At 39.1% G+C, this 25,393-nt stretch overlaps 2 protein-coding genes and 1 pseudogene across 4 annotated transcripts; all 3 read left to right on the forward strand.

Annotated features, from left to right (window-relative positions):
• The first annotated feature begins 1,432 nt into the window (after positions 1-1,432).
• LOC126947186 (RNA-binding motif protein, Y chromosome, family 1 member A1-like) lies at positions 1,433-10,558 on the forward strand (annotated as a pseudogene).
• A 264-nt stretch (positions 10,559-10,822) lies between these two features.
• LOC126947222 (RNA-binding motif protein, Y chromosome, family 1 member B-like) lies at positions 10,823-11,920 on the forward strand. The gene is made up of 4 exons (XM_050777929.1): positions 10,823-10,839; positions 10,987-11,097; positions 11,181-11,269; positions 11,673-11,920. The coding sequence occupies exons 1-4, from the start codon at positions 10,823-10,825 to the stop codon at positions 11,918-11,920; spliced, it is 465 nt and encodes a 154-aa protein (XP_050633886.1).
• An 11,959-nt stretch (positions 11,921-23,879) lies between these two features.
• On the forward strand, positions 23,880-24,586 carry LOC126947184 (60S ribosomal protein L10-like). 3 transcript variants are annotated; one of them, XM_050777913.1, is made up of 3 exons: positions 23,880-23,959; positions 24,068-24,202; positions 24,253-24,586. In XM_050777913.1, the coding sequence occupies exons 1-3, from the start codon at positions 23,880-23,882 to the stop codon at positions 24,584-24,586; spliced, it is 549 nt and encodes a 182-aa protein (XP_050633870.1). The 3 variants fall into 3 exon arrangements, with proteins under 3 accessions (XP_050633870.1, XP_050633869.1, XP_050633871.1); XM_050777912.1 differs by having other exon boundaries at positions 23,880-24,202; XM_050777914.1 differs by having other exon boundaries at positions 23,880-24,202; positions 24,282-24,419.
• Positions 24,587-25,393: the final 807 nt, after the last annotated feature.

Below are 25,393 nucleotides of genomic sequence, written 5' to 3' on the forward strand. Positions count from 1 at the left end.
TTTATGTGGAAGTCGGGGGCCATAAATAATCTCAGTTTAACTTTGCCTCTGTAAAGACTGTAATTGTCTCCTTCCTTGTATGAGAGTATTTGAAACATGTTTCTTGTATCTCTGGCACCGTAAATAATTTAAACCGAATACGTGGGTGTAATCCAGATAAATGGAGTTAGGTAGCCTAGAACGGGAACAAAATAGATGCGCTTAAGTAATTATATTAACCTAGCACAGGGACTTACTCTTGTAATGCTAGCATTTTGGGAAGTGGGGGTAGGAGGATAGCTTGAGGTCAGGAGTTAGAGATCAGCCTGAATAACATAATGGGCTCCTTTAGTCTATTGCCATTTTCACCTCAGGGACCGGTTTAGTGGAAGATATTTTTTCCTCGACAAGGGTTGCACAGGTGAAGAAGGCGGCGAAATGGACACGTTTGGCAGTGGGAACTGGCTGCAGGGCCTGAGGGGCAAGTGTGGGGCGGCGCTTCTGGCGGGAGTAATGTGAGGGTAGATGGGGCAGGGGTTGTCACGGGGTCAGGGTGGTGCAGCGGGGGAATAGGGAGGATGGTTTCCAGATAAAACTGTACCACCTCAGGTCATCCTCAAGCATTATATTCTCCATAGATAGGTTTACCGGTCATCCTCAGGCATCACATTCAGGCCACAGATAGGTACGGGTTGAAGGCCAGGATTTAGGGATCCTTGACTTATTGTATATTTCAAATCACTTAAAGATGGTAAAATATTTAAAATGTTTGCCCCCAAGAACATTTTAATTAGCTTGATTTAATCTTTTATCCGCATATCACGCTGGGCATGGTGGTTCACCCTTGAAATCCCATCACTTTAGTAGTCCCAAGCTGGCAGATCACTTGAGCCCAGGATTTGGAGACCGGCTTGGGCAATATGGGGAAACCCGTGTCTATTTTAAAAAACACACAAAATTACCCAGCTCTGGTTAAAAGCCCCTGTAGTACCAGCTACTTGGGAAGCTGAGAGTGGGAAGATTCAGTTGAGGCTGGGTGCAGGAGGCTGCAGTGAGCAGTGCACTTTGGCAACAGGAGATATATATCTCAAGAAAGAAAATACACAAAACATCACACTGTACCTCATAAATATATAGTTTTGAAGTAAAATTAATTAAATGGGGGTATCCTTCACATTACAACTTAGGAAAATTATAATAGCTTTTCTTATTTAATTTTCAGAAACGAGATTTTGTCAGGTACATATTAAAATGCAGCATTTGTCCATGAAGTCAGTGACCCCTTTGCTCTGTATGTTACAAATTTTACATACTTAAAGAAATACTAAATAGATGTCAGCCTCTGGAAGGGAATTTTACTTGAATTTTCAACACAGTATGTAATAAAATTTTATCTTTTTAGTTTGTTTATTTTTATCTAAATATAGATTTTTATTTTACCATTTGCAGCACAATGGTAGAAGCAGATCATCCTGGCAAGCTTTTCATTGGTGGCCTAACTAGGAAAACCAATGAAAAGATGCTTAAAGCAGTATTTGTGAAACATGGTCCCATATCAGAAGGTAACTCTTAAAACCCGTGTGTGTGTGTGTATGTGTGTATGTGTATTTTCATATGTATATTTCAATGTGTATATTTAAAATATGTATGTTATATATATGTTTTGAAAAATATGTTTTTCAAAGTTCATTGTATACCTACATTAAAATGCCTTATTTTTAAACTCTTATTTTGAAGTATCTATTTGATATTTGGAAAATTCTCATAGTAGCAGGTTAAGGATCTATGGTAAGGATCAGCTACTACTTAGAAAGGAAAATGAGGAGTGTTGTGGAGTTAGGGAACAAACTGGAATAAAGTAGGCTGAATATTGGGGTGACTTAGTATTAAGAGTCATAGTAGCTATGTGAAATGCAATTATGTTTTGGTTTGATGTAACTTTCAGATGTTTACAACCTTGATTACTCCATCATATAAGTGAAAAATGTTTTCATATATTTTAGTTCTTTTGATAAAGGATCGAACCAGAAAATCCAGAGGCTTTGCGTTTTTACTTTTGAGAACCCTGAAGATGCTAAGAATGCTGCCAAAGATATGAATGGAAAGGTAAGAGTCCCTTATTAATAATAAGAGTCCCTTATTAATAATATTCTAACTCTGTTCTTCAATTAACAGTATTTCAGTCTTTTTAGCATTATGTAACTTTTGAAGATAGTAAAATGCCAGATGAAGCCATCTTTTTCTTTGTGCCATATACATGCAAGTGTAGTTGGAAGGGTATTGGAATTAACATTATATAACTTAATATATGGTAACCTTTTTCTGTGTATTTCAATATGAGTGTAAATGGATTTTCAAAGGTTTTGAAGAGCTTTAAAACTTATAAGGAACCCTCATGTAAATGAAAGGAGTAAGTCAACATTTATTAAATGCTATTAATGGAATTACTTCCAATTCATGGAAATACTTCTAGAGTATAGACAAACTGTGGAGAGACATCTAGACAGACTCATAAGAAGAAAATATTCTCTCCCATTTTCTGAAAATACATTCTTGAGAAAGTATGTTTAAATAAGACCTTTACATTTAAGCAAGTGTTAAGTACTTGAAAACAAAACAAAACAAAATATGAGAACATTTAAGTTGGATAACAGAAGAAGTAACTGCCATTTGTGCTCCATCCTTGCTCTTTTCTCCTAAAGACGTTTTTTTCCCCTGTCACCAGAGTTATTTATGTAACATGAATACCTAATTACTCATTTTCCCAGTGTGTTCAAAGACTTGTTTTGATCCAGCCAATGGTGTCTTGTCCTATTGAGTCTTAAATCTAGAGATTGTGTGTTTACTAATGCTTTAAACTTTTATGTAATTCTATTAACTATTGAATTCCTTTACTTTGTGGTCAAGATCATTCCATTCTGGGCCCTTTAGAGCCCTTTTGCTTTGTAACATTATCCCAATCAGGCCAGGCATGGTGGCTCACGCCTGTAATCCCAGCACTTTGCCAGGCGGAGGCAGGCAGATCATGAGGTCAGGAGAACGAAACAATCATGGCCAACATGGTGAAACCCCATCTCTACTAAAACACAAAAAATTAGCTGTGCATAGTTGTGTGTGCCTGTAGTTCCAGCTACTCGGTAGGCTGAGGCAGGGGAATCAATTGATCCTGGGAGGTGGAGGTTGCAGTGAGCCCAGATCACGCCACTGCACTCCAGGCTGGTGACAGAGCAAGACTCCATCTCAAAAAAATAAAAAATAAAAATAAATAAATAACATTATCCCAATCTGTTTTTAGCTCCTGTTAGTCTTTATGCTATCCCAAAAATGCTTTCTTGGACTTCTTGAGAATTTTCCTTTGCCGTGTATGTCTCACAAATAACAATTTATGCTTCAAAACAACTTAGATTTCATATTTTCTTCCTCATTGCATATCATAGGTATTTTGTACTCACTGTACCATATATTAATCTATTGATAGTGAAATTGTATATAGTGCATATTTCAGTCTTCCTGGTTGCTTTTCTGTTACATCTACCACACTTTCTGGCACTTAGCAGAAAGTACATTTTTATTCACTCTTATACATTAGTATTTTAAGCTGTAGTAGAAACAGAGAGTAGCTTTTGGTTCATGGCTTTGGGTAGGTATGGAGATAATTTTGACATATGCATAGTAATCTATGATAATTTCTTTTCTCCCCCTAGTTTTCAAGCAAAAGAGCAGGTAATTTGTGTAGAGTTTTTGTTTGTTTGTCTGTTGGTTATTTAAGTTGGAGACTCACTATGTCGCCAGGCTGGATTGCAGTGGGGCAATCTTGACTCACTGTAACCTCTGCCTTCCGGGTTCAAGCAATTCTCCTGCCTCAGCCTCTGAGTAGCAGGGACTACAGGCATGCGCCACCATGCCCAGATAATGTTTGTACTTTGAGTACAGTCGGGGTTTCACTCTGTTGGCCAGGATGGTCTCTATCTCTTTACCTCATGATCTGCCCGCCGTGGCCTCCCAAAGTTTTGGGATTATAGGCATGAGCCACCACCCCCAGCCAGTGTTATTTCTGAATTACTTCATCTCACATATTTTATTCTGTAAAAATAAATATGAATCTTATATACACATAAATGTTAAGATGGCCAATATAGGAGGTTCTTAGAGTCTTCAGGGGAAATTAACAGTTTAAGGAATTTTGGCTGACTTCAGAACACAGGGAAGGAAGCAGCCATGCACAAACCTGGGGAAAATGTTTTGGGCCCAGAAATAACAAAAGTTTTGATGTCACTTTAGGCGATGTGACCGCAAGAGGTCTTCTAAGGGATTTCAGATCTTCCTCCAAATAGCAAAAGCCATGTGATTTTTAAATCAAATTTTAAACAGCTGAACTGTTTTCAAACATTACTTTGGCCTATAGAAAAGATTACACAGAAAAATGTTACTGTGAAATTAATTAGGATATTTAAGCATTGCTGAGATATTACACGAAGTACTACATTAAGAGTTGTTTTTTATGGGCACATCTAAGGCAATATAAGAAATGAGAATGAGTAAAGCAAGAAACCTTAATGAGATCAAACAAGGATCCCATTTACAGAAACGTTTCTAGAGTAAATATAGAATTTTTCTAGAGTAAATCATATGGCGACATTTTATGTGTTAGCAGATCAAACAAGAAACAACTCATAATGACTAATGTGACTAATCACTTTGAATCAGTAACTTCATTTTTTAAAATGACACAAGTTTCCCTGGGACACTGAAACATTTAAATCAGTGGCACAAATACAAAGATCAAGTGGATTAAATATTGTAAAAAACAGATGTGCCACATTCTTCCATAGAATATGTGATGGGTTAATCTTTTTTTGTTTGTTTGTGTGAGGTGTTTTTATTTTAATAATGGAGAAGTTTTCAAGGAATTTGAATTATAGAATTTGTGTTTGATTCCGTAATGGAAGGCATGTGCTCAATAAATGTCTCAAATTTGGCACTGTGAAAGATGGGTTCATTTTAGGAGGAAAAAAAAGTTTGCTTTGGGAGAAAATATCTAGAATTGAGCTATAGTTGATGTAAAAATGCTTGTAAAATGTGCTTAGGTTAAATGTGCCAATGTTATTGATAGTACTCTTAATATTTTTAGTCTTTGGATGGAAAAGCAATAAAAGTAGAACAAGCCAAGAAACCATCATTTCAAAGTGGTGGTAGGCGGAGACCACCACCTTCTTCAAGAAACAGAAGCCCTTCAGGAAGTCTGAGATCTGCAAAAGGAAGTAGTGGAGGAACAAGAGGGTGGCATCCCTCACATGAAGGACACTTCGGTAATGTTTTAAAATGTAAAGATGGAAGCATAGGACTGAAAGAAAATAAGTTTGAAGATATCGAAATTTCCCAATTTTATTTATTTCCTTTATGAACAGAAAATTGACTTATAATCAAAATTATTTCTAATTACTAAAGGTGGATTATAAGAATGATTGAAGTAATATCTAAAATTTGTTATAAAATTATAACAACTTTGGATTTAAATAACACAAATTTCAAACTGAATTGAGTTTATGAATGCTGATTACCTGTACTCAACAGGTTTTCTGCAGAATTCATTTACATTCAATATACTTTAGAGTTTTCTACTTTGGGGCCCAGAACTTCATATCAGTTGCATTATCAAAGTATGATGGGTTATTTAAAACTTTCCAACAGGAGAAAATTAATCCAGTACTTAAGATTGATTTTGCAATATTTCTTTTTTTATGTATACATGTGCAAACATCTATGCAACTCTTCTGCTTTGTAATTTTGATATGGAGAGTTTGTACATTGGCCTGCCGTAAAGCATTTTCAATTTAAGAAACATAGAACTTTAATTTCTGAAAAGAGTCTGTGACACTGAAAAGGTCTAAAAACCACTGCTTCACAGATATGTGTGGGTCTTTCTTTGCTGGAGGATGAGGCACTGAAAATGATATTTATGAGTGTTTTACACAATAGAAATGAAGGGTCAATTAATAAACCATGTATTTTTTTAAAAAGAAAAAAACTATTGGATAGACCGGTCGTCGTGGCTTCATCTTAGCACTTGGGGAGTATGGAGCGGGTGGACCACAAGGTCAGGACTTCCAGACTAGCCTGGTCAACATGGTGAAACCCTGTCTCTCCTAAAGATACAAAAAATTAGCCTGGCATGGTGGTGTGCACCTGTAACCCCAACTACTAAGCTGAGGCAGGAGAATCGCTGGAACCTGGGGAGGCGGAAGCTGCAGTGAGCTGAGATCCGGCCACTGCACTCCAGCCTGGCTGACAGTCAGACTCCGTCTCAAAAAAAAAAAAAAAAAAATCTAACATTTACCTTGGAGTTTTTATAACCAGATGTGTAATTAATTGGAGTTTTTTTTTTTTTTTTTTTTTTTTTTGAGACGGAGTCTCGCTCTGCCGCCCAGGCTGGAGTGCAGTGGCCGGATCTCAGCTCACTGCAAGCTCCGCCTCCCGGGTTTACGCCATTCTCCTGCCTCAGCCTCCCGAGTAGCTGGGACTACAGGCGCCGCCACCTCGCCCGGCTAGTTTTTTGTATTTTTAGTAGAGACGGGGTTTCACCAGGTTAGCCAGGATGGTCTCGATCTCCTGACCTCGTGATCCGCCCGTCTCGGCCTCCCAAAGTGCTGGAATTACAGACTTGAGCCACCGCGCCCGGCCTAATTGGAGATTTTTTTAAGTTGAAATTGCAGTGTTTGCTCCATTTTAAGATGCGTAGCTACATGATTATTTAGTCTCCATTGATCTTGAGGGTGAGGTTCAATAATGCTCTGCCATGTATGAGACTGTGTGTATTATAAACCTGTAACACCACCTGGAAATTGGCACATATCTACATTTTTTGTAGATATACAAAAATGTTTATATATTATTTAATATACAATTCTTAAAGATTATTAAAATTTAGCATAGTGTAATCTGAAAATCAGTGTTTCATAAGGCAATTGTAAGAATTCTATATTATGTTAACAAATTTTAGAGATAATGTATTTTCCTGATCTGTCACTTTTTGATATTGTAAATATTTGAGTTTCTTTGAATGGAATTTATCTTTATGATATGCTTTCAAAATTTTCCTCATAACAGAATGATATAAACAGTCATCATTTTTCTTTTAATATTTTTATGTATATTATACTTAGATATTTTACTGATAGATTTCTGCTCCCTGTTCCCTCCCCAGTTTTCTTACATCTCTCTCTCACAACAATATATTATGATTCTTGAGTTTCTTTCTAGATTTTGTAAACAGACTTTTATTGCTTGAACTGTACTTATTTCATATAGAAATGTTAATTTTATTAGTTTAGACAAATGTGAGTTTGTAAGATTACGGTGTGTAGAAAATCTTTATAAACAACTAAAAGCCACTTAAGAAACAGTAATGTTAGTTAACTGAAAAGATTCTGTTTGAAATACAGATGATGGAGGATACACTCTTGATCTCAACATGAGTTCTTCTGAGGGACACATTCCAGTTAAAAGACATCCCTCTTCAAGAAGTGGAGGTCCTCCTCCTAAAAAATCTTCTCCTTCTGCTGTGGCAAGAAGCAATAATTGGATGGGAGGCCAAGGTAAATGCTACCTAACAGAAAGACCGTAGTTTTTGTATGACTAAAAATGAGCTATTTTAACTGAATGCTTAACTTTAGGTCCATTGAACAAAAAAGAAGTGACACATAAATGGGCATACTTACTGATTGATAGCTTTTATTATATTTCCTATCTCACTGGTGAAGAAATACTTGAGCTTCTCACTGCAGATCAAAGACATGATTAGAGTGAGGCCAACATTTCTTTTAATCCTATGTTTGCTAGAAAATTCCACTTAATTTTATAAAAGGTCCTAGCAGTATTATTTGATGGTAGGCTTCTTCATCTAATGAATTCTTCCATTTCCTAGGTGGTGTTCCCCTGGTGTCGCAGTCTAAAAATTGCTTGTTCAGTTTCTTTGTTGGGTTGGAGTCTTGCTCTTACCAGATCAGAGTGCATTGGTGAGATGATGGCTTACAATGGCCTCAAAATTCTGGGCTCAAGCAATTCTGTTTCAGCCACCTGAGTTTCTGCAGCTACAGGCATACACCATGACAGCTAGCTAAATTTTTTCCCTATATTTTTGTAGAGAGAGGATGTCACTACATTGTCAAAACTGTCACTATGTTGTGAAAGCCCATGGCTCAAGCAGTCCAACTGCCTCAGCCATCCACACTGGCTCATAGTGTGAGCCACTGAGCCTGGCCATCCAGCTTCTGAGACCTCAATAAAGCTTATGTTTAAGGCATTCTTACTGCTTAGATGAAGATTCAAAAGAACTACAAGAGCGTTTAGCAGAAAAGGAGTCACTGGGCTTAAATATTACTTAAAAATAAATTTAAGGCTTCAAAGGTAGACATGAAGGAATCCAATATTCTTAAGTGGATTTCATAGAAGTGCAGAGTTGTGAAATATAAGGGGATGTAAATCAATAATTAAGATTGTTCCAAGATGTTTAAACATTAACACAAGATCCTTAGTGTAAGGTTGGAAATTATTTGAGCAGAGAATTTAGAAGTAAGCAACATGAGGTGAGCAGTAGGATTGAATAGAAGTAATGTCTTTGAGGAGAATTGTAAGATTGCAGACTGAATAGAAGAAAACAATACAATAAACAAAAGTTTTTAGCAAGAAGTTATGCAGAACAAATTAAAATTCTTAGTCCTCCATCCTAATATGAAGGAAATTAAAAATGGACAGTTTCAATTTTGCATTTCATATATAAAGTTTGGTGAAGTCAGGTATTTATTGACTTCAGGATACACAAGGCAATACATTTCCATTGGAAAATTAGCCAGTGAACATATCACAGGTGAAATACTGACCTCAAAGGAAAAGCACGGTGAAGAATATATTAAAGGAGAACCTTTTCTATTTTGAAATAGCAACAATGTTGTAAAGACCCCTTTAATAGTGTTACATATTGCAGTAAAAGTAATTCTTGGCTATCATTAGAAAGTTTTCATTAGTATATTTTAATTTGTCAACATTCAAGATAGAGCCAACCACTTAGAGATAAAGGAGAACTTTTTTGTAATCATTTAGCACGCAGTCATTCAAACGTAGCAGTACTTGTTTGTGTGAGGTGGATAATTACCTTCCTCAGCTGAGAAAGGACAATGTATGTAAACTTTAAAATCTGTGAAGAGTTTGATGGTTTTGCATGTTTTCCCTGTTTCATTAGTAGTCATCAGTAATTCATATGAAAAGGAAAATAATAACTAAGTAGTTATTAACCATTAAAAATGAACTTTTACCTAACAATTAATGTTTGGCTTCAGCTTCATTAGAAGAACTGGCCTTGTGGGGGCAATGGGATTATCCAAAGCCATAAGAAATATTCACAGTGTCATGACTGTCTAGTAATTTAGGGAACAAAGAATGGAGTCATAGAAGAAATAATTGTAGATGTTGTTTGAGAAGAGAACATAGTGTTTCAGATTTGGTGATGTTTACATAATGTTCCATCATTTTAATATTAAAGGTCCTGTGTCACGTGGAAGGAGAATTATGGAGGTCCTCCACACAGAGAGCCGACCTCTTCATGGAGAAATGACCATATGTTACCAAGAGATGATGGTTATACAAGTAAGAATAGGTAAAGGAAAAATGAAAAAAAACAAACAGTTGATTTTTTTTGTTATGGTATGAAATTTACATAACAAAATTAAATATTATAAGGTAAACAGTTAAGGGGCATTAAATATATTCTGTGTTGTGCAGCAACTACCTCCATTAAGTTCCAAAACATTTTCATCTCTCCAAACTAAAACTCCAGCTACAGTTAAGGAGGCCCTTCCATTTTCTGCCTTTGCTCAGCTGCTAGCAAACACCAATCAGTGTTCTGCCTCTGAGTTTACCTGTTGTGAGCATTTAATGTTAATGGGCTCAAACACTACACAACTTTTTGTATCTGTCTCCTTTCCTTTTGCGTGCTGTCTGAAGGTTCATTTATAGCGTAGCACTTCACTCCTTCCACAAGCTGTTAACCCATTGTTTTATTTGGGTTGTTTTGACCCCAGTATTTCTATGCACCAACGTTTGTTTGAGTATATGTATTCAATTCTGGGTGTATATGAATGGGATTGCTTGGTACTATGATAATTATGTTTTCTTTCTTAAGTAACCATGACATTTCTCCATAGTAGCTTCATCATTTTCCATTTCAACTAGCATTATATCAAGGTTCCAATTTATCTTCACCCTCTCAAATACTTGTTATTTCCTGCTTTTTAAAATTTATTGCCATTCCAGTGTGTGTGTAAAGTATGGTATCTCACTTTGGATTTGAAATGCATTTGCTGAATCACTGATTATAAGTATCTGTTCCATGTGCTTTTTGGGCATTTGCCTATTTTATTTGGAGAAATATCTGTTTAGATGTTTGGGCTTTTATTTGTTTAAGTTGTAACTTAGTTTTGTTTTGGATACTAGAAGTTGAAAATTTAAAATTTGTTTCTTTAACTTATGCACACAGATATCATCCAAGCTCCCAAGAAACCAGAGATTATGCTCCACCATCTAGAGACTATGCATACCATGATTATGGTCATTCTAGTTGGGATGAACATTCCACTAGAGGATATAGGTAGTATAACTTTTTCTGAATTTGTGAAAAAGATTTCTTAAATTATTCATTCCAACTAACATTGTATCAGGGTTCCAATTTATCTACATACTCTCAAACACTTGTTATTTCTGGCTTTTTAAAATTTATTGCCATTACAATGTGTGTGTGAACTCTGGAATCTCATTTTGGATTTGAAATGCATTTTCTGAACCACTGATTATGAGTATCTGTTCCATGTACTTTTTGGGTGTTTGCCTATTTTATTTGGAGAAATATCTGTTTAGATGTTTGGCCTTTTAATTATGTTTAAGTTGTAATTTACTTATGTTTTGGATACTAGAAGTTGAAAACATAAAATTTCTTGCTTAAACTTATGCACACAGAAATCAGCCAAGCTCCCGAGAAACCAGGGATTATGCTCCACCAGCTAAAGACTATGCATACCCTGATTATGGTCATTCTAGTCAGGATGAACATTCCTCTAGAGGATATAGGTACTATAATGTTATCTGGATTTATCAAATAGATTTCTTAAATTGTTTATTCTGACATTAAAAAACTGTTTTTTCCACATTAGTGATCATGTTGGCTATGGTGAGACCCATGGTAGAGACCATTCTGAAGGTCCAAGTGGAAGTTCTTACAGAGATGCATTTCAGAGATATGGTAAGGGTCCAGGATGGATTTATAAGTTATATAATTGTATTTAATAGAACAGATCATTATTTTAATGAAATTCTAAGGAAAATTATAAAGGACAAATATAACATGTTTAAATATTGAGTATTCTTAACAGTATAAAGCATAGGGAATGATATGAAGCAGAGAATTTCAGTTCACGTGCGGAAAATGTGACTCAACATTTACTTAATTTGTTAAACTTCAAAATACCACTCTTACACTTCTTTTAAATAAAACCTTCTGACCAATGCATGCTTGGTTAATATCCTGTCAACAAGGGCAGAGGAAAGCAGATATTTCCAAATAGCACTTTAACTAATTCATCCTTTAGTGATGGCAGTAAAATAGTTTAAATGTAGTCCAACATATTATTTTATCAACCCTGCAGGGACCTCTCATGGTGCACCACCTGCACAAGGGCCTCGGATGTCTTATGGTGGAAGCAGCTGCCATGATTATAATAATACACAAGATAGATATGGCAGAAGTCAGGAGAGTTACTCAAGAAGCCGTGGTGATTTTTGTTTTTGTGGTCTGGATAGGGTTCACCCTGCTCGTCGTGAAGCATATGGTAGCTCAAATTATGTGGCATCTACAGTAGATGGTCAGGAAAGTCAATCGAAAAAAGGAGATTAAAGCAGATATTAAAGCAAGTATTCAAAATAATCGTTATTGCATACCAAACCTTGTTTGCAAATCAAATATTGAAATATTATTTCTGCCCTGTTACTTGCATATTACTAAAAGAAACGTATCTGTTTTGTGGAGACAGTTAGATGCTAACTTCCTCCAGGAAGGTTTTGAGGTATTCAAAGGAAAATGAATTTTCTTCAAAGTAATTTCATACTTGTTCATGCCATTTGAAAACTATCTGTTTAGATGTAATATCTACATTAAAATTTTTAGAATAAAATTTTACATGTAATGCAGAGTGCCTGTTATTGCTTAGCTGCCCATGCTTAAAAGCAAATTCAATAAAAGAATGAATTGTGGTGTTTGTTGAACATTTTTTTGTTTCTTTAAGCATAAATAGATACAAAATTAGGCATATGTTACATCTCCCTTGCAAGCTGCACAAGTTTTCTAATTAGGCTGTTTCTCTTTAAAAACTTACAAGCTTAAAATGTTTGAGAAGCCTTCAAAAAGACTACAAAACTGCCTCACCATAAAACATTTATTTGTTAGAGGAATAGTACAGGTCGAAGGAAATAATTAGATGTAGTTGATACTAAAGTTTAAAACATTTGGAACATTCTACTTGAAACATTCTGTGACTGAAGGGGTATAATGGTAATGAAACCTTTTTTTAACCTAAATCAAAGTGAGCCAGCTAAGTTTCTCAAGTGCATAGCATAATGAAATTAAATGTTCCTAATTTAGATAGTAGAAAGTAGGTGTTTTGTCTTGAGGTACTCACGTTAATTTTTTCTTAAAATTTTGGCAATGGTTGTTGTACACTTTAGTAATAAGTTCTTACAAATAGGAATAATCTAGAATGGTTGGGATTTTATCTTTTTTTTTTTTTTTTTGAGATGGAGTGTAGCTTTGTCCCCCAAGCTGGGGTGCAGTGGCTCCATCTTGGCTTACTACAACCTCCGCCTTCTGGGTCCAAGCTATTCTTCTTCCACAGCATTCTGAATGACTGGTATTAGAGATCTGTGCACCACAGCTGGCTTGTATTTTTAGTACAGAGAATGTTTCACCATGTTTGTCAAGCTGTTCTTAAAATCCTGATCCACCCTCCTCGGACTCCCAAAGTGCTAAGATTACAGGCATGAGCCACCACTCTCAGCCTATCAGATTTAATTGATGATATGAATGGAAATGCTTTAAACCTCATACTTTTGGGAAAGTGAATTGTATAAAACAAACTGCAGCATAAACTTTCAGACAGGATTGCTTAAAGGTTTAAGAAATCATCGAATGATAAAAAGATTTGGACCTAAATAACTAAACTGATTTATGTTCCTGATTATACAACCTAAAGAAATATATGAAGTTCCAGAAGTTTTGCAGTCTGTAACTCTTATAATTAACAGACTAATCTCCAAGGAAGGAATATTTTCTTGAGAAATTTTTGACAAAATCATCACTTTTTATAGGGTAAAGGTACAAATAATTTTAAAGGGAGAAGTTACTAACTTTGATTTTCAACTGAATTATTCGTTCTATGAAGTTGTGTTTTCATTCACCTATAACATAGGATTGTAAGCATGAAGTACAAAGATAAAACTCCCTAGTCTTGTGTATCTTACTATCCAGGTGTGATGACTCAGGTCTTTAATTCCAACACTTGGGGAGGTTGAAACTTACAGATCACTTTAGGTCAAGAGTTGAAGACCAGGCTGGCCAACACCATGAAATCCCATCTCTAACAAAAATATAAAAATTAGCTGGGTGTACTGGTGCATGCCTGTAGTATGTTACAGTTAATTGGGAGGCGCAAGCAGGAGAATCGTTTGAACCTAGGAGGCTGCAGCTGCAGTGAGCCGATATTGCACCATGTACTCTAACCTGGGTGAAGTTCTACCTTCGCTCTATTAATTCTTTTGAAATATACAATAAATCATTATTTAATGTACTCATCCTGTGCTACTGAACACTAGATCTTATTCCTTCTAAGAAACTATAATTTAACCCACCACTATCCCCTCTTTGATCCCTTCCTTACCAGTACACATTGCTTGTATCAAAATATCACATGTATGCCAAAAGTATCTAAAACTGTTATGTACAATTTTTTTAAAAGAAGTAAGAAAATAATAAAAAGAGTGTTTCCAACAAGGTAATAAAATAGGTGGCTCTAATATGTTCCTCCACCCACCAGTGCAACAAATAAAAAGCCACACCCACATCAATTCCTTATGAGATAAACTCAAATCTAGTTGAGATACTCTTACAGATAGGATTATGAAAATACTCACTTAACAAGATGTAAGAAAAACTGAATCATGATCTTGTTCTAGAGTTTGTATCTGACACAGTGCCCTAGAATCAATAGGAAACTATTATTTCACAGCTTCTCTCAGAGGACTGAAGTATTAAACCACATATGTAATGCCCCAACTGTTACAGCTGCTTCTCAGTGAAATGATTGCCTATCTCTGGATTCTAACACAGATTAGCATTTTTAACTCTCTGAGGACCTCCGACATAAAAGAGAGATTTAAATAGACATTCAAGCACTTCCAAACTGTTTCCTCCTGGTTTACTTAATCTCAAGTAGTTAAGAAAGCCCAGCTCCCACTTTGTACCTTGAAGATCTTAGATTGTACATCTGACGTCTTGATATTTTTTTCTTCTTTTTCTTTTGAGACTGAGTCTTGCTCTGTTGCACAGACTGGAGTGTAATGGCACAATCTCAGGTCACTGTAAATTCTGCCTCCTGGGCTCAAGTGATGCCCGTCTCAGTCTCCTGAGTACCTGAGATTACAGGCACCTGCTACCTTGTCAGGGTAACTTTTGTATTTCTTAGCAGAGACAAGTTTTCACCATGTTGGTCAGACTGGTCTCAAACTCTCGACCTCAGCTGATCCACATGCCTTGGCCTTCCAAAGTGCTGGGATTACAGGCCTGAGAACGACACCTGGCCATATCTTGACTTTTTTTTTTTTGAGACGGAGTCTCGCTCTGTCGCCCAGGCTGGAGTGCAGTGGCCGGATCTCAGCTCACTGCAAGCTCCACCTCCCGGGTTCACGCCGTTCTCCTGCCTCAGCCTCCCGAGTAGCTGGGACTACAGGCTCCCGCCACCTCACCCGGTTTTTTGTATTTTTTAGTAGAGACAAGGTTTCACTGTGTTAGCCAGGATGGTCTCGATCTCCTGACCTCGTGATCCACCCGTCTCGGCCTCCCAAAGTGCTGGGATTACAGGCTTGAGCTACCGCGCCCGGCCATCTTGACTTTTATAGCTTCATCCCAGGTAAGTTGCTTGTAACTCTCTTGACTTTTGAATATGTCAGGGTCCTCTGAGAGCAGCACATAGGCATTTCTCATCAGTCTTCATCATCACTCACTTTGACAATATACTGAGCTTCTAAATTTTCCTTCCAAAGAGTCAAACTACCCAACTAGTGCCCGAACTTCTCAGGTTGCTGCCTAATAATTTCAACATTAACTTGCCAATCTCTAGAAGCTAATGAATCCCAGCATTTTGTAGTTCCAGGATTCTAAAGAGAAAAAAGGATTGTTTTACAATAACTCTGCATGATTTTTAAACTTGCCTGTTGACATAGTTTGGACATTTGTCCCTCCATGCTTCAGGTTGAAATGCGGTCCTCTACAATGTAAATGGCACCTAGTGGGAGGTGTTTGTGTCATGGGGCTGGATCCCGCATAAATGTCTTGGTGCCCTTGCCATGGTTGATAAATGAGTTTTCCACTGTATTAGTTCCCACAATGTAGATTACATCCAAATAAGTTGTTGAAAAGAGCCTGATACTTACTCCTCTTCTCTGTCTTGCTGTCTCCACATGTGACATGACTGGTTTCCTTTTACCTTCTGTCCTGAATGGAAGCCTGGTGAGGCTCTCACCAGAGGCAGATGCTGGCACCAGGTATATTTTACAGCCTGCAAAACTAGGATCCAATTAAAGCTCTTTTCTTTATAAATTTCCCAGTCTCATAGTCTTTTACAGGAACACAGACAGATTAAGACATGTATCTCTGGCTTGCCTATATCAGTAAGCAGTGGAGTTCAGCATTCACTATTTCCTGCATTCCATAGAGGACAAAGAGGTGGTTTTCAGTGGTCCCGTGAGTTCTTCCTTAAATCCAACCCTTGGCTTGCTCTAGCTTTCAACTTCTCCATGGAAGAATCCCAAGCTTTTAAACTCCTCCTCCCTTAGGACCACTATTTTTTTTTTTTTTTTTTTTTTTTTTTTTTTTTTTTTTTTTTTGAGATTGAGTCTCACTGTGTCACCCAGGTTGGAGTGCAATGGCGTGATCTCAGCTCACTTTGACCTCTACCTCCTGGGTTCAAGAGATACTCCTGCCTCAACATTTCAAGTAGCTGTTACTACAAGCACATACCACTAGGCCTGGCTATTTTTTTTTTTTTTTTTTTTGAGACGGAGTCTCGCGCTGTGTCACCCAGGCTGGAGTGCAGTGGCGCGATCTCAGCTCACTGCAAGCTCCGCCTCCCAGGTTCACGCCATTCTCCTGCCTCAGCCTCCAAGTAGCTGGGACTACAGGCGCCCGCTACCACGCCCGGCTAGTTTTTTGTATTTTTAGTAGAGACGGGGTTTCACCATGTTAGCCAGGATGGTCTTGATCTCCTGACCTCGTGATCCACCCGCCTCGGCCTCCCAAAGTGCTGGGATTACAGGCTTGAGCCACCGCGCCCGGCTATTTTTTTTTTTTTTTGGTATGTTTAGTAGACAGGGGATTTCACCCTGTTAGCCAGGATGGTCTCGACCTCCTGACCTTGTGATATGCCTGCCTCGGCCTCCCAAAGTGCTGGGGTTACATGCATGAGCCACTGTGCTTAGCCTGGACGTCTTTCAACTTGCCTGTTTCTAGGGTCTGATGTGACACAATAGGCATTTTGTGATTCTGCTAACTCCCTCCCTCTCTTCAAAACAAAAACTTAAACTCACAACTATCCTCAGATAAGCACACTTTAGTGAATGATTCTATAACTTGGGATTGAATCTGTGACACCTTCTTTGACTGTAGATATGAGCATAGCCACAGACATAGGATAAAATAACAGTTTTAATTTGATGCTTTTTCTCCTTCCCAAGCCAGCACAGTGTTGCATACAAAAAATTTCCCTGGACTCAGTTTCTTCAGAGAGAAGAGAGTTGAAGGTGTACATTCAGCCTTTTCTTTTCCATTTTGCAATTCTTCACATGATGTTCTCTCTAGTCTTCCCCTATGAGACACATTGTGGGTATCAGACAACTGGAGTCAGTTAGAAATAAAGTACATGAATGGGGCTTACTGTGACCGTAACAGTAATCTTACTGGTGTCTTTGCATTCCAGCCAGCAGAAGTGCACCATCAGAGAAACTAGGCAACAGCATCATTCTGCAGCAACCAACCATGGTTGATGGGTCTGCCATGCTCAAATCCCTGGCCAACTGCCAAATCCCACCCTGGTTTTCTCTGCAAAACTTCCAAGGTTGTGACAAAGAGGCAGCTTGGTGATTATCCACAGAAGGGGCATGTGACCCCATCCAATCCCAGCTCCCATTCTGTTGACCATCCTTGCCCTTTGTGCTCCACCCATCCCCAGGCTAAAAAGCAGAGACAATTTAGTGGTTAAGGATGAAGTTTCTGGCCCTACCCGGATCCAGTGGGCAAGTAGCTTATATAATAAGCCTTAGTACCTCTCGAAGGAAGATCAATTCTGATATATCTAATGGAAATCACTGGGTGTTGAAATCTCTAGAGCATATGACTTTATTGAGAAACAAAGAGTCCCAGTCTCAGCTCCAGCCCATCCACTGTTCAACAGCAAATATTGAGGGAGCTGATTGTTAGTCCCAGGCCCTATTGTTGGAGACAGAAATCTCATGCAAAGACCTTACAGTAACTATCACAGTCAAAATTACAGGCATGCCATTCTCTGTTCCACAAGAGAATCTAAGTGGACCCAGTTTCAAGTCCAACCTGTCCAATTTCAATTTCCAAAATGGAATCATTAGTAATAAGGAACGAACTAGCCAAAAAAAAAAAAAAAAAAAGCCCAGGAACTGATAGATTCAGGATGAATTCTACCTGAGTTACAAAGAGCTGCATCATATTCCATTTTGTGGGTGATCCTATTTTGTTCAACAGGTTCTGTATGTATGCTTATACACACACACACACAAACTTATGTTTCATGTTCTTTCAAAAAGCTGCCTTGGATATGCCAAGCCGGCCTTTGGTATCATCTGAAGGCTCAGCGGGAAGGACTCACTCCTTTGCTTGCATTGCATTGTTGCCAGCAGCCTTGTCCACCATGGCAGTTTTTCAGTGGTTTCTCACAGTTCTGGAGAACCTGCAATTATGTTTATTTATATGGCTTACAATATATTCATTAGCATTTATCTCTAAACTTGAGCCTGAGCACAATGGCTTGAGTCAGTAATTTCAATACTTTGGGAGGCAGATGTTGGAGGATCATCTGAGCCCAGAAGTCTGAGATTACAGTGAGGTATGATTCAGCCTGATGACAGAGCAAGACCCTGCCTCTAAGTAAATAAATAATAAAAATACACTGATAGTAATATTTTTGTTTTACAGTTTGGAAACACAAATTTCTTTGGTCATATGAATATTTGATAGTCACTAACACAGCACATTTGCATGTGCATGGGAACCAATGCAGGAAAGCAGTGGGATTGGACGCTCTTTCCCCTTAATGCCTGAACAAGTAAATACTGTGATGATAAGGGGTGAGTTTGGACCAAGAAGGCTTTCTGCCAGAGCCATCAACACTGTGGAAATAAAAACTTCCACAAGTCAAGAAACAAACCAGTCTTTACTGGTAATAGTAACTGTAAAGTGTTTTGCAGATTTGATTTCATTTTTAATTTAGTGTAGATTAGGCAGCATAACACAGACTACCCTGCCCCTAGTAGTATGCAATTTGATGGCAAATGTCAATTAGATTTGGTTGTTGAAAACTACAAGAATCTTAGTTAACACCGTTACATGAATAATTTTGACAATATACACCAGCTTATTTTAAACTTTCAGTTAGATGACTACAGACCTAAATATTATTTTAAACATAGTTCAAAAATTCATGTGGATAATGGGCAAAATGACAAGTTTTTATCTTTATTCATTTCTTGTTGGTTTTATACCTTTTATTCTGTCCTTTATCCCTTCTTTCTTCCCTCCTTCTCTCCCTCCTTTCTCCCTTCCCTCACTCCCTCCCCTCCCTCCTTCCCTCCCTCCCTTCCTTCCTCCTTCCCTCCCTATCTTTTTCTCTCTTTGATTTTTTTTTTTTAAAGACAGAATTCTGCTGTGTTGCCTAGGCTGGAGTGCAGTGGCATGATCTCAGCTCACTACAACCTCCCCATCCTGGGTTCAAGCAATTGTCCAGTTACACTGTCCTGAGCAGCTGCAACCACAGGCATATGACACTAATCCTAACTCTGTGTGTGTGTGTGTGTGTGTGTGTGTGTGTGTGTGTGTGTGTGTCTGTGTTTAGTAGAGACCAGGTTTCACAATATTTGCTGAGGCTGGTCTCAAACTCTTGTCCTCAGGTGATCCACCCACCTCAGACTCTCAAAATACTGCGATTCCAGGCATAAGCCATAATGCCTACCCAGTTTCATGCATTTCTCTCTTCAGTGCTCTCTCCTGTTTTATATTTTATTATTATTTTTTTATTTCTGAGATGGAGTCTCACTCTGGTGCCCAGGCTGGAGCACAGTGATGTAATCTCAGTACTATGCAAACTCCATCCCAGGGCTTCAGTGGATTCTCCTGCATAAGCTTCCTGAGTAGCCGGGACAACATCCATGGGCCACCAAGCCCAACTAGCTTTGGTATGTTAGACATGGAATCTTGCCATGTTGGCCAGGCTTGCCTCAAACTCCTGGCTTGAATAGCCTGTCAAGTTGCTGGGAGTGCAAGTGTGAGCCTCTGTGCCCTGCCTCATATCTGTTTTAAAGCTCTGTTGTTTAGCAATATTGTCTTCCTGGAATGGTTTATGTTTACAAAACAACTCTAGCTCTATTATTTATCCCCTTCAGATAAAGTATGGTAACACACAAAACATACATACACATACACAGACACAATCAGTCATCAAAAAATCCGTGTAGGCCAGGACCTAAAACGAAAGATGAGTTGTGCAGTTGCCTAGAATTAAATCAGACCAGAGTTGACCCATACACAGCCAAGAGATGTGAACAGAGGCTTTCAAAAATCTCCATCAGATACATGTTAGATTATTCTCCATCCATAGCAAGGGCACATTAAAGATCTCTTGTGTTTAGAAGAGCCTTGATGGTTCGACTTTTCCAGCGTATTAACATTCGTGACATTGGCCTTTAAAGCTCTCCTCAATTACTCAAATCAACAGACAACTCAGTTTTTCTAGGAGTCTAAAGTGCTTTTCCAAATTATCTAAAACTTAGTGGCTTATAACAATAATTACAATTTACTAACTCTCAGTCTCTGCAGTCTTCCACAGTCTCTCAGCCAAATGATTGGGTTCAGTGGCACTCAGGAGGATGCAATCTAGTGATGGCTCAGGGTAGGGACATTGGCAGGTGTCTTCTTTTCTCCCTGCTGCCATGGCTAGAATGACTAAAATAGCAGGGGCTGAACTGCTGAGATCCTTGGGCATCTCCTTCTGTTTTTATGAGTCTTTCCATGGGATGTCCCATCTGCATAGTGTTATCAAGGCGTAAGACTTTATGATGTACTGGTCCAGAGCTCCTGAAGGGTTTGTCCCCATGAGAGCAGGAGACTTACTTAGAGCTGTGTCACCTTTTCTAACCTAGGCCAGAGGTGGCCTAGTATCCAGAAAATGATTGCACTGTTTTCTATTCATTAGAAGCAAGTACTATGTTCAGTTACATCAGGAATATTTTCAAATGGGTTTGAGAAGAATTGCAAAGTTTGTTTTAGATCACTACAGTGGCCATGCCTAATAATTACTTACTTTTATAAGTGCTGGATGGGCTTTGCCCAACATAATAGCAGATACAGACTTTTAAGCTTGAAACCTGTATGTCATAGCTCTGGACATTTGGTTATATGTTGAAATACCTCTAAGCAAAAATTGATTTTGAAATAGAGCTATAAATAAATAAAATAAATGAGAAAAACTCATAAATATCTGGATGAAATGCTTATAAAGAAGTCAGCCTTAAAAATGTCATGAGGTCTAATGTGCCACTATTTTACTGTTTTTATGGATATTACTTGGCCAGGAGGACAAAGACTCAGGGGTCTGCTGGTCCATCTCTACACTTTGAAACAGCGGCTGGGGCAACAGGGGTAACATTTCTAGCCAACACCATGTGATGAGGATGAGCAGTCCATCAGGGTCAAAAAGGGTGTGAACATAATGTGACCTGGAGGAAAAGTACACCTGGTAGGGCGACTAGGATCCAGGTCTCCGGCACACATTGAAATCCCCCATGCCCAGCTGTGGCAGAGTGAATCCCTCAGCTTGTGCTGGGTTTCCAGGTGTATTTGGGAAGCAGCTCCCTGGGCTGGGAAGGATCCCCTCATTCCCTTGCCATGAGGGAGGGTGAGGCTTGTGGCCTCCACTCTGTCTATTTCAGCTCTTTACCTTTCCATTATCCTGCTGCTGGGTAAGGCAGCAGGATCCCAGAATGTAGAAGGGCCCTGGGTTGTTGACAGTTCCTGTGGATGGCCATGTAAACTCAGCCAGTAGAGGATATTTTGACTTTTATTACTAGGTTGAAGGATATATGTGATGTCCTGGATCATCATCTTGTACAAAGGCCGCAAAAGATAACAACATTCGCCCAAATTTTACAAAGTCTTTGGGTTATACAGACAGAGTCAAAGCAGGGCTCAGCACACAGATGAAATTGTAAGTCTTGTAGGCACACCCATCTGACAGTAATGACTGTCATCATCTCACATGGATGAAGCCAACTGTCACACATGAAAGAAAACAGAATATGTGTGGTATTGTAAATCACATCATTGGAATTTTCCGACAGTGTAATTGTGATATAACTCTTTGTCCAACACCTGTGTAATTTAACTCTCCAGACTTCTCCCAGACATATATGGGATTCTGGTATCTACGTAGGCCAATCTCGAGGTAATGTGACCCTCCTGCCTGGGCCTTTCTCTCAGTAAGGATTGTGACAAATCACTGGATCTAGCACCCACGTGCTGTTACATTTTTGCCTGCCCAGTGCCCACTAAAATTAGTGAAAAATATTTCTGTGTCCACCTCATAGGTGATGTAACTCTCCTCTCAGGAATGGGCCCTGCACAAAAAAAGGATAGTGATGTATTTCAAGGACAGGCACACAGGTAAGTGTACTTTTTTTGCCAGAGCTACCCCAAAGGAGGGCATCTACCTAGGATATGTGGCTTTCCTGCTTGGGCCATGCCAACCTGGAGAGTGACATATTTCTAGGCCAGGCACACAGGTGACGGCACTCTTTTGCCAGAGCTATGCTCCATAGAGGACATTGTGACATATCTCTGGGTATATCAACCAGGTTAAGTGACTCCCTCCTTGGGCCCTACCAACATGGAGCATTGTGGCATAAGCAAAGAACCTCCACCTAGGTGATGTAACTCTCTTGCCTGGATGCTGTCCTAAGAGAGCCTTGTGACATATCTCAGGAACCAGCACGCAGGTGATGTAACTCTTCTGCCTAGTTTCAGTGCACATGTTCCGTTGCGACATATCCTTAGGGAAAGCATATAGATGATATGACTCCTCGTCTGCCTGAGCCCTGCCTACTGGGGATATTGGGACATATCTCCGAACCTAGGACCTAAGTGTTGTGACTCTCTTTTTCTGCCTGGCATTTATGATAGCAAAATTTTGGCACAGTGCTGACCCTAGCGCTCAGGATATGTGACTCTCCTCTTTTTTTCTGAACCAGGCCTGCAAAATGAATTGTGACCTATTACAGAGCCCAGCACCCAGATGATGTTAATCTTTTGCCTGGGTTTTGTATAAAGAGGAAATTATGGGCTGGGCACGGTGACTCACACCTGTAATCCAAGCACTTTGGGAGGCCGAGACGGGTGGATCACGAGGTCAGGAGATCGAGACCATCCTGGCTAACATGGTGAAACCCCATCTCTACTAAAAATACAAAAAAATCACCCAGACATGGTGGCAGGCGCCTGTAGGCTGAGGCAGGAGAATGGCATGACTCGGGAGATGGAGCTTGCAGTTAGCCGAGATCACGCCACTGCACTCCAGCCTGGGTGACAGAGCGAAACTCCATCTCAAAAAAAAGAAAAAGGATATTATGGCACATTGCATATTACTGAGCCTAGCACCCTTACGATGTGAGTCTCTTACCCATACTAGAGACACTGAAGTTATATTGACATATCTTGGGCCCATTATGTAGGTGTTTTGACTCATATACCTTGGGTGGGTTTTTGCCACATATGGGATGGTGTAATAACGCTGGGTCCAGCACCCAGTTAATGTGACCATATACCTGCTTATATTTCTGTCCCCTGCCTAGAAAAGGCATTGTGACATACTTCTTGGCCCAGCACCTAATTGATGTTTCCCTTCTGCCTACATTTGCCCACAAGTGGGATTGTGACACAATAAAAATGGGAGACTTTAACACCCCAGTCAACATTAGACAGATCAACGAGACAGAAAGTTAACAGAATATCCAGGAATTGAACTCAACTCTTCACCAAGCAGACCTAATAGACATCTACAGAACTCTCCACCCCAAATCAGCAGAATATACACCCCTCTCAGCAGTACATCACACTTATTCCAAAATTGACCACACAGTTGGAATTCAGTAAAGCACTCCTCAGCAAATGTAAAAGAACAGAAATTATAACAAACTGTCTCTCAGATCATAGTGCAATCAAACTAGAACTCAGGATTAAGAAACTCAATCAAGCTCTTTCCCTTCGGCACACCACTGAAGATCCTGGTGTCGCCATGGGCCGCTGCCCCACCCATTGTTACCGGTATTGTAAGAACAAGCTGAACCCAAAGTCTGGCTTCTGCCCAGGTGTTCCTGATGCTAAGATTCGCATCTTCGACCTGGGGCAGAAGAAGGCAAAAGTGGATGAGTTTCCGCTCTGTGGCTACATGGTGTCAGATAAATATGAGCAGCTATCCTCTGAAGCCCTGGAGGCTGCCCGAATTTGTGCCAATAAGTACATGGTAAAAAGTTGTGGCAAGGATGGCTTCCATATCCGGGTGCTGCTCCACCCCTTCTATGTCATCCGCATCAACAAGATGTTGATGACCCCTTCCACGTCATCAACAAGATGTGGATGATCCCTTCCACGTCATCCACATCAACAAGATGTGCTGGCACTGACAGGCTCCAAACAGGCATGCGAGGTGCTTTTGGAGAGCCCCAGGGCACTGTGGCCAGGGTTCACATTGGCCAAGTTATCATGTTCATCCGCACCAAGCTGCAGAACAAGGAGCATGTGATTGAGGCTCTGCACAGGGCCAAGTTCAAGTTTCCTGGCCCCCAGAAGATCCACATCTCAAAGAAGTGGGGCTTCACCAAGTTCAATGCTGATGAATTTGAAGACATGGTGGCGGAAAAGCAGCTCATCGCAGATGGCAGTGGGGTCAAGTGCATCCCCAGTCATGGTTCTCTGGACAAATGGTGGACCCTACACTCATGAGGGCTTCCAATATGCTGCCCCCCTCTTAATACTCACCAATAAATTCTACTTCCTCTCCACCAAAACAAACAAACAAACAAAAAACTCAATCAAAACCACTCAACTGAACTACATGGAAACTGAACAACCTGTTCTCGAATGACTACTGGGTACATAACAAAATGAAGGCAGAAATAAAGATGTTCTTTGAAACTAATGAGAACAAAGATACAACATACCAGAATCTCTGGAACACATTTAAAGCCATATGTGGATGGAAATTTATAGCACTAAATGACCACAAGAGAAAGCAGAAAAGATCTAAAACTGACACCCTAACATCACCATTAAAAGAACTAGAGAAGCAAGGGCAAACACATTCAAAAGCTAGCAGAAGGCAAGAAATAACTAAGATCAGAGCAGAGCTGAAGGAGATAGAGACACAAAAAAACCTTCAAAAAATCAATGAATCCAGGAGCTGATTTTTGAAAAGATCAACAAAATTGATAGACCGCTAGCAAGACTAATAAAGAGGAAAAGAGAGAAGAACCAAATAAATGCAATAAAAAATGATAAAGGGGATATCACCACCAACCCCATAAGAATACAAACTACTATCAGAGTATACTATAAACACCTCTACTCAAATAAGCTAGAAAACTTTGAAGAGATGGATAAATTCCTGGACACATACACTCTCCCAAGACTAAACGAAGAGGAAGTTGAATCCCTGAATAGACCAATAGCAGGCTCTGAAATTGAGGCCATAATTAATATCCTACCAAACAAAAAAAGTATAAGACCGGACAGATTCACAGCCGAATTCTA

Source organism: Macaca thibetana, chromosome Y (assembly GCF_024542745.1).
Source record: "Macaca thibetana thibetana isolate TM-01 chromosome Y, ASM2454274v1, whole genome shotgun sequence".
NCBI lineage: Eukaryota > Metazoa > Chordata > Mammalia > Primates > Cercopithecidae > Macaca > Macaca thibetana.

Coding starts and splice junctions, on each gene's coding strand:
- LOC126947222 (XM_050777929.1), top strand. Junction 11,098..11,180: donor CATTCCTCTAGAGGATATAG/GTACTATAATGT, acceptor TTTCCACATTAG/TGATCATGTTGGCTATGGTG. Junction 11,270..11,672: donor AGATGCATTTCAGAGATATG/GTAAGGGTCCAG, acceptor TCAACCCTGCAG/GGACCTCTCATGGTGCACCA.
- LOC126947184 (XM_050777912.1), top strand. CDS start 23,880: ATGGGCCGCTGCCCCACCCATTGTTACCGGTATTGTAAGAACAAGCTG. Junction 24,203..24,252: donor ATGTTGATGACCCCTTCCAC/GTCATCAACAAG, acceptor CACATCAACAAG/ATGTGCTGGCACTGACAGGC.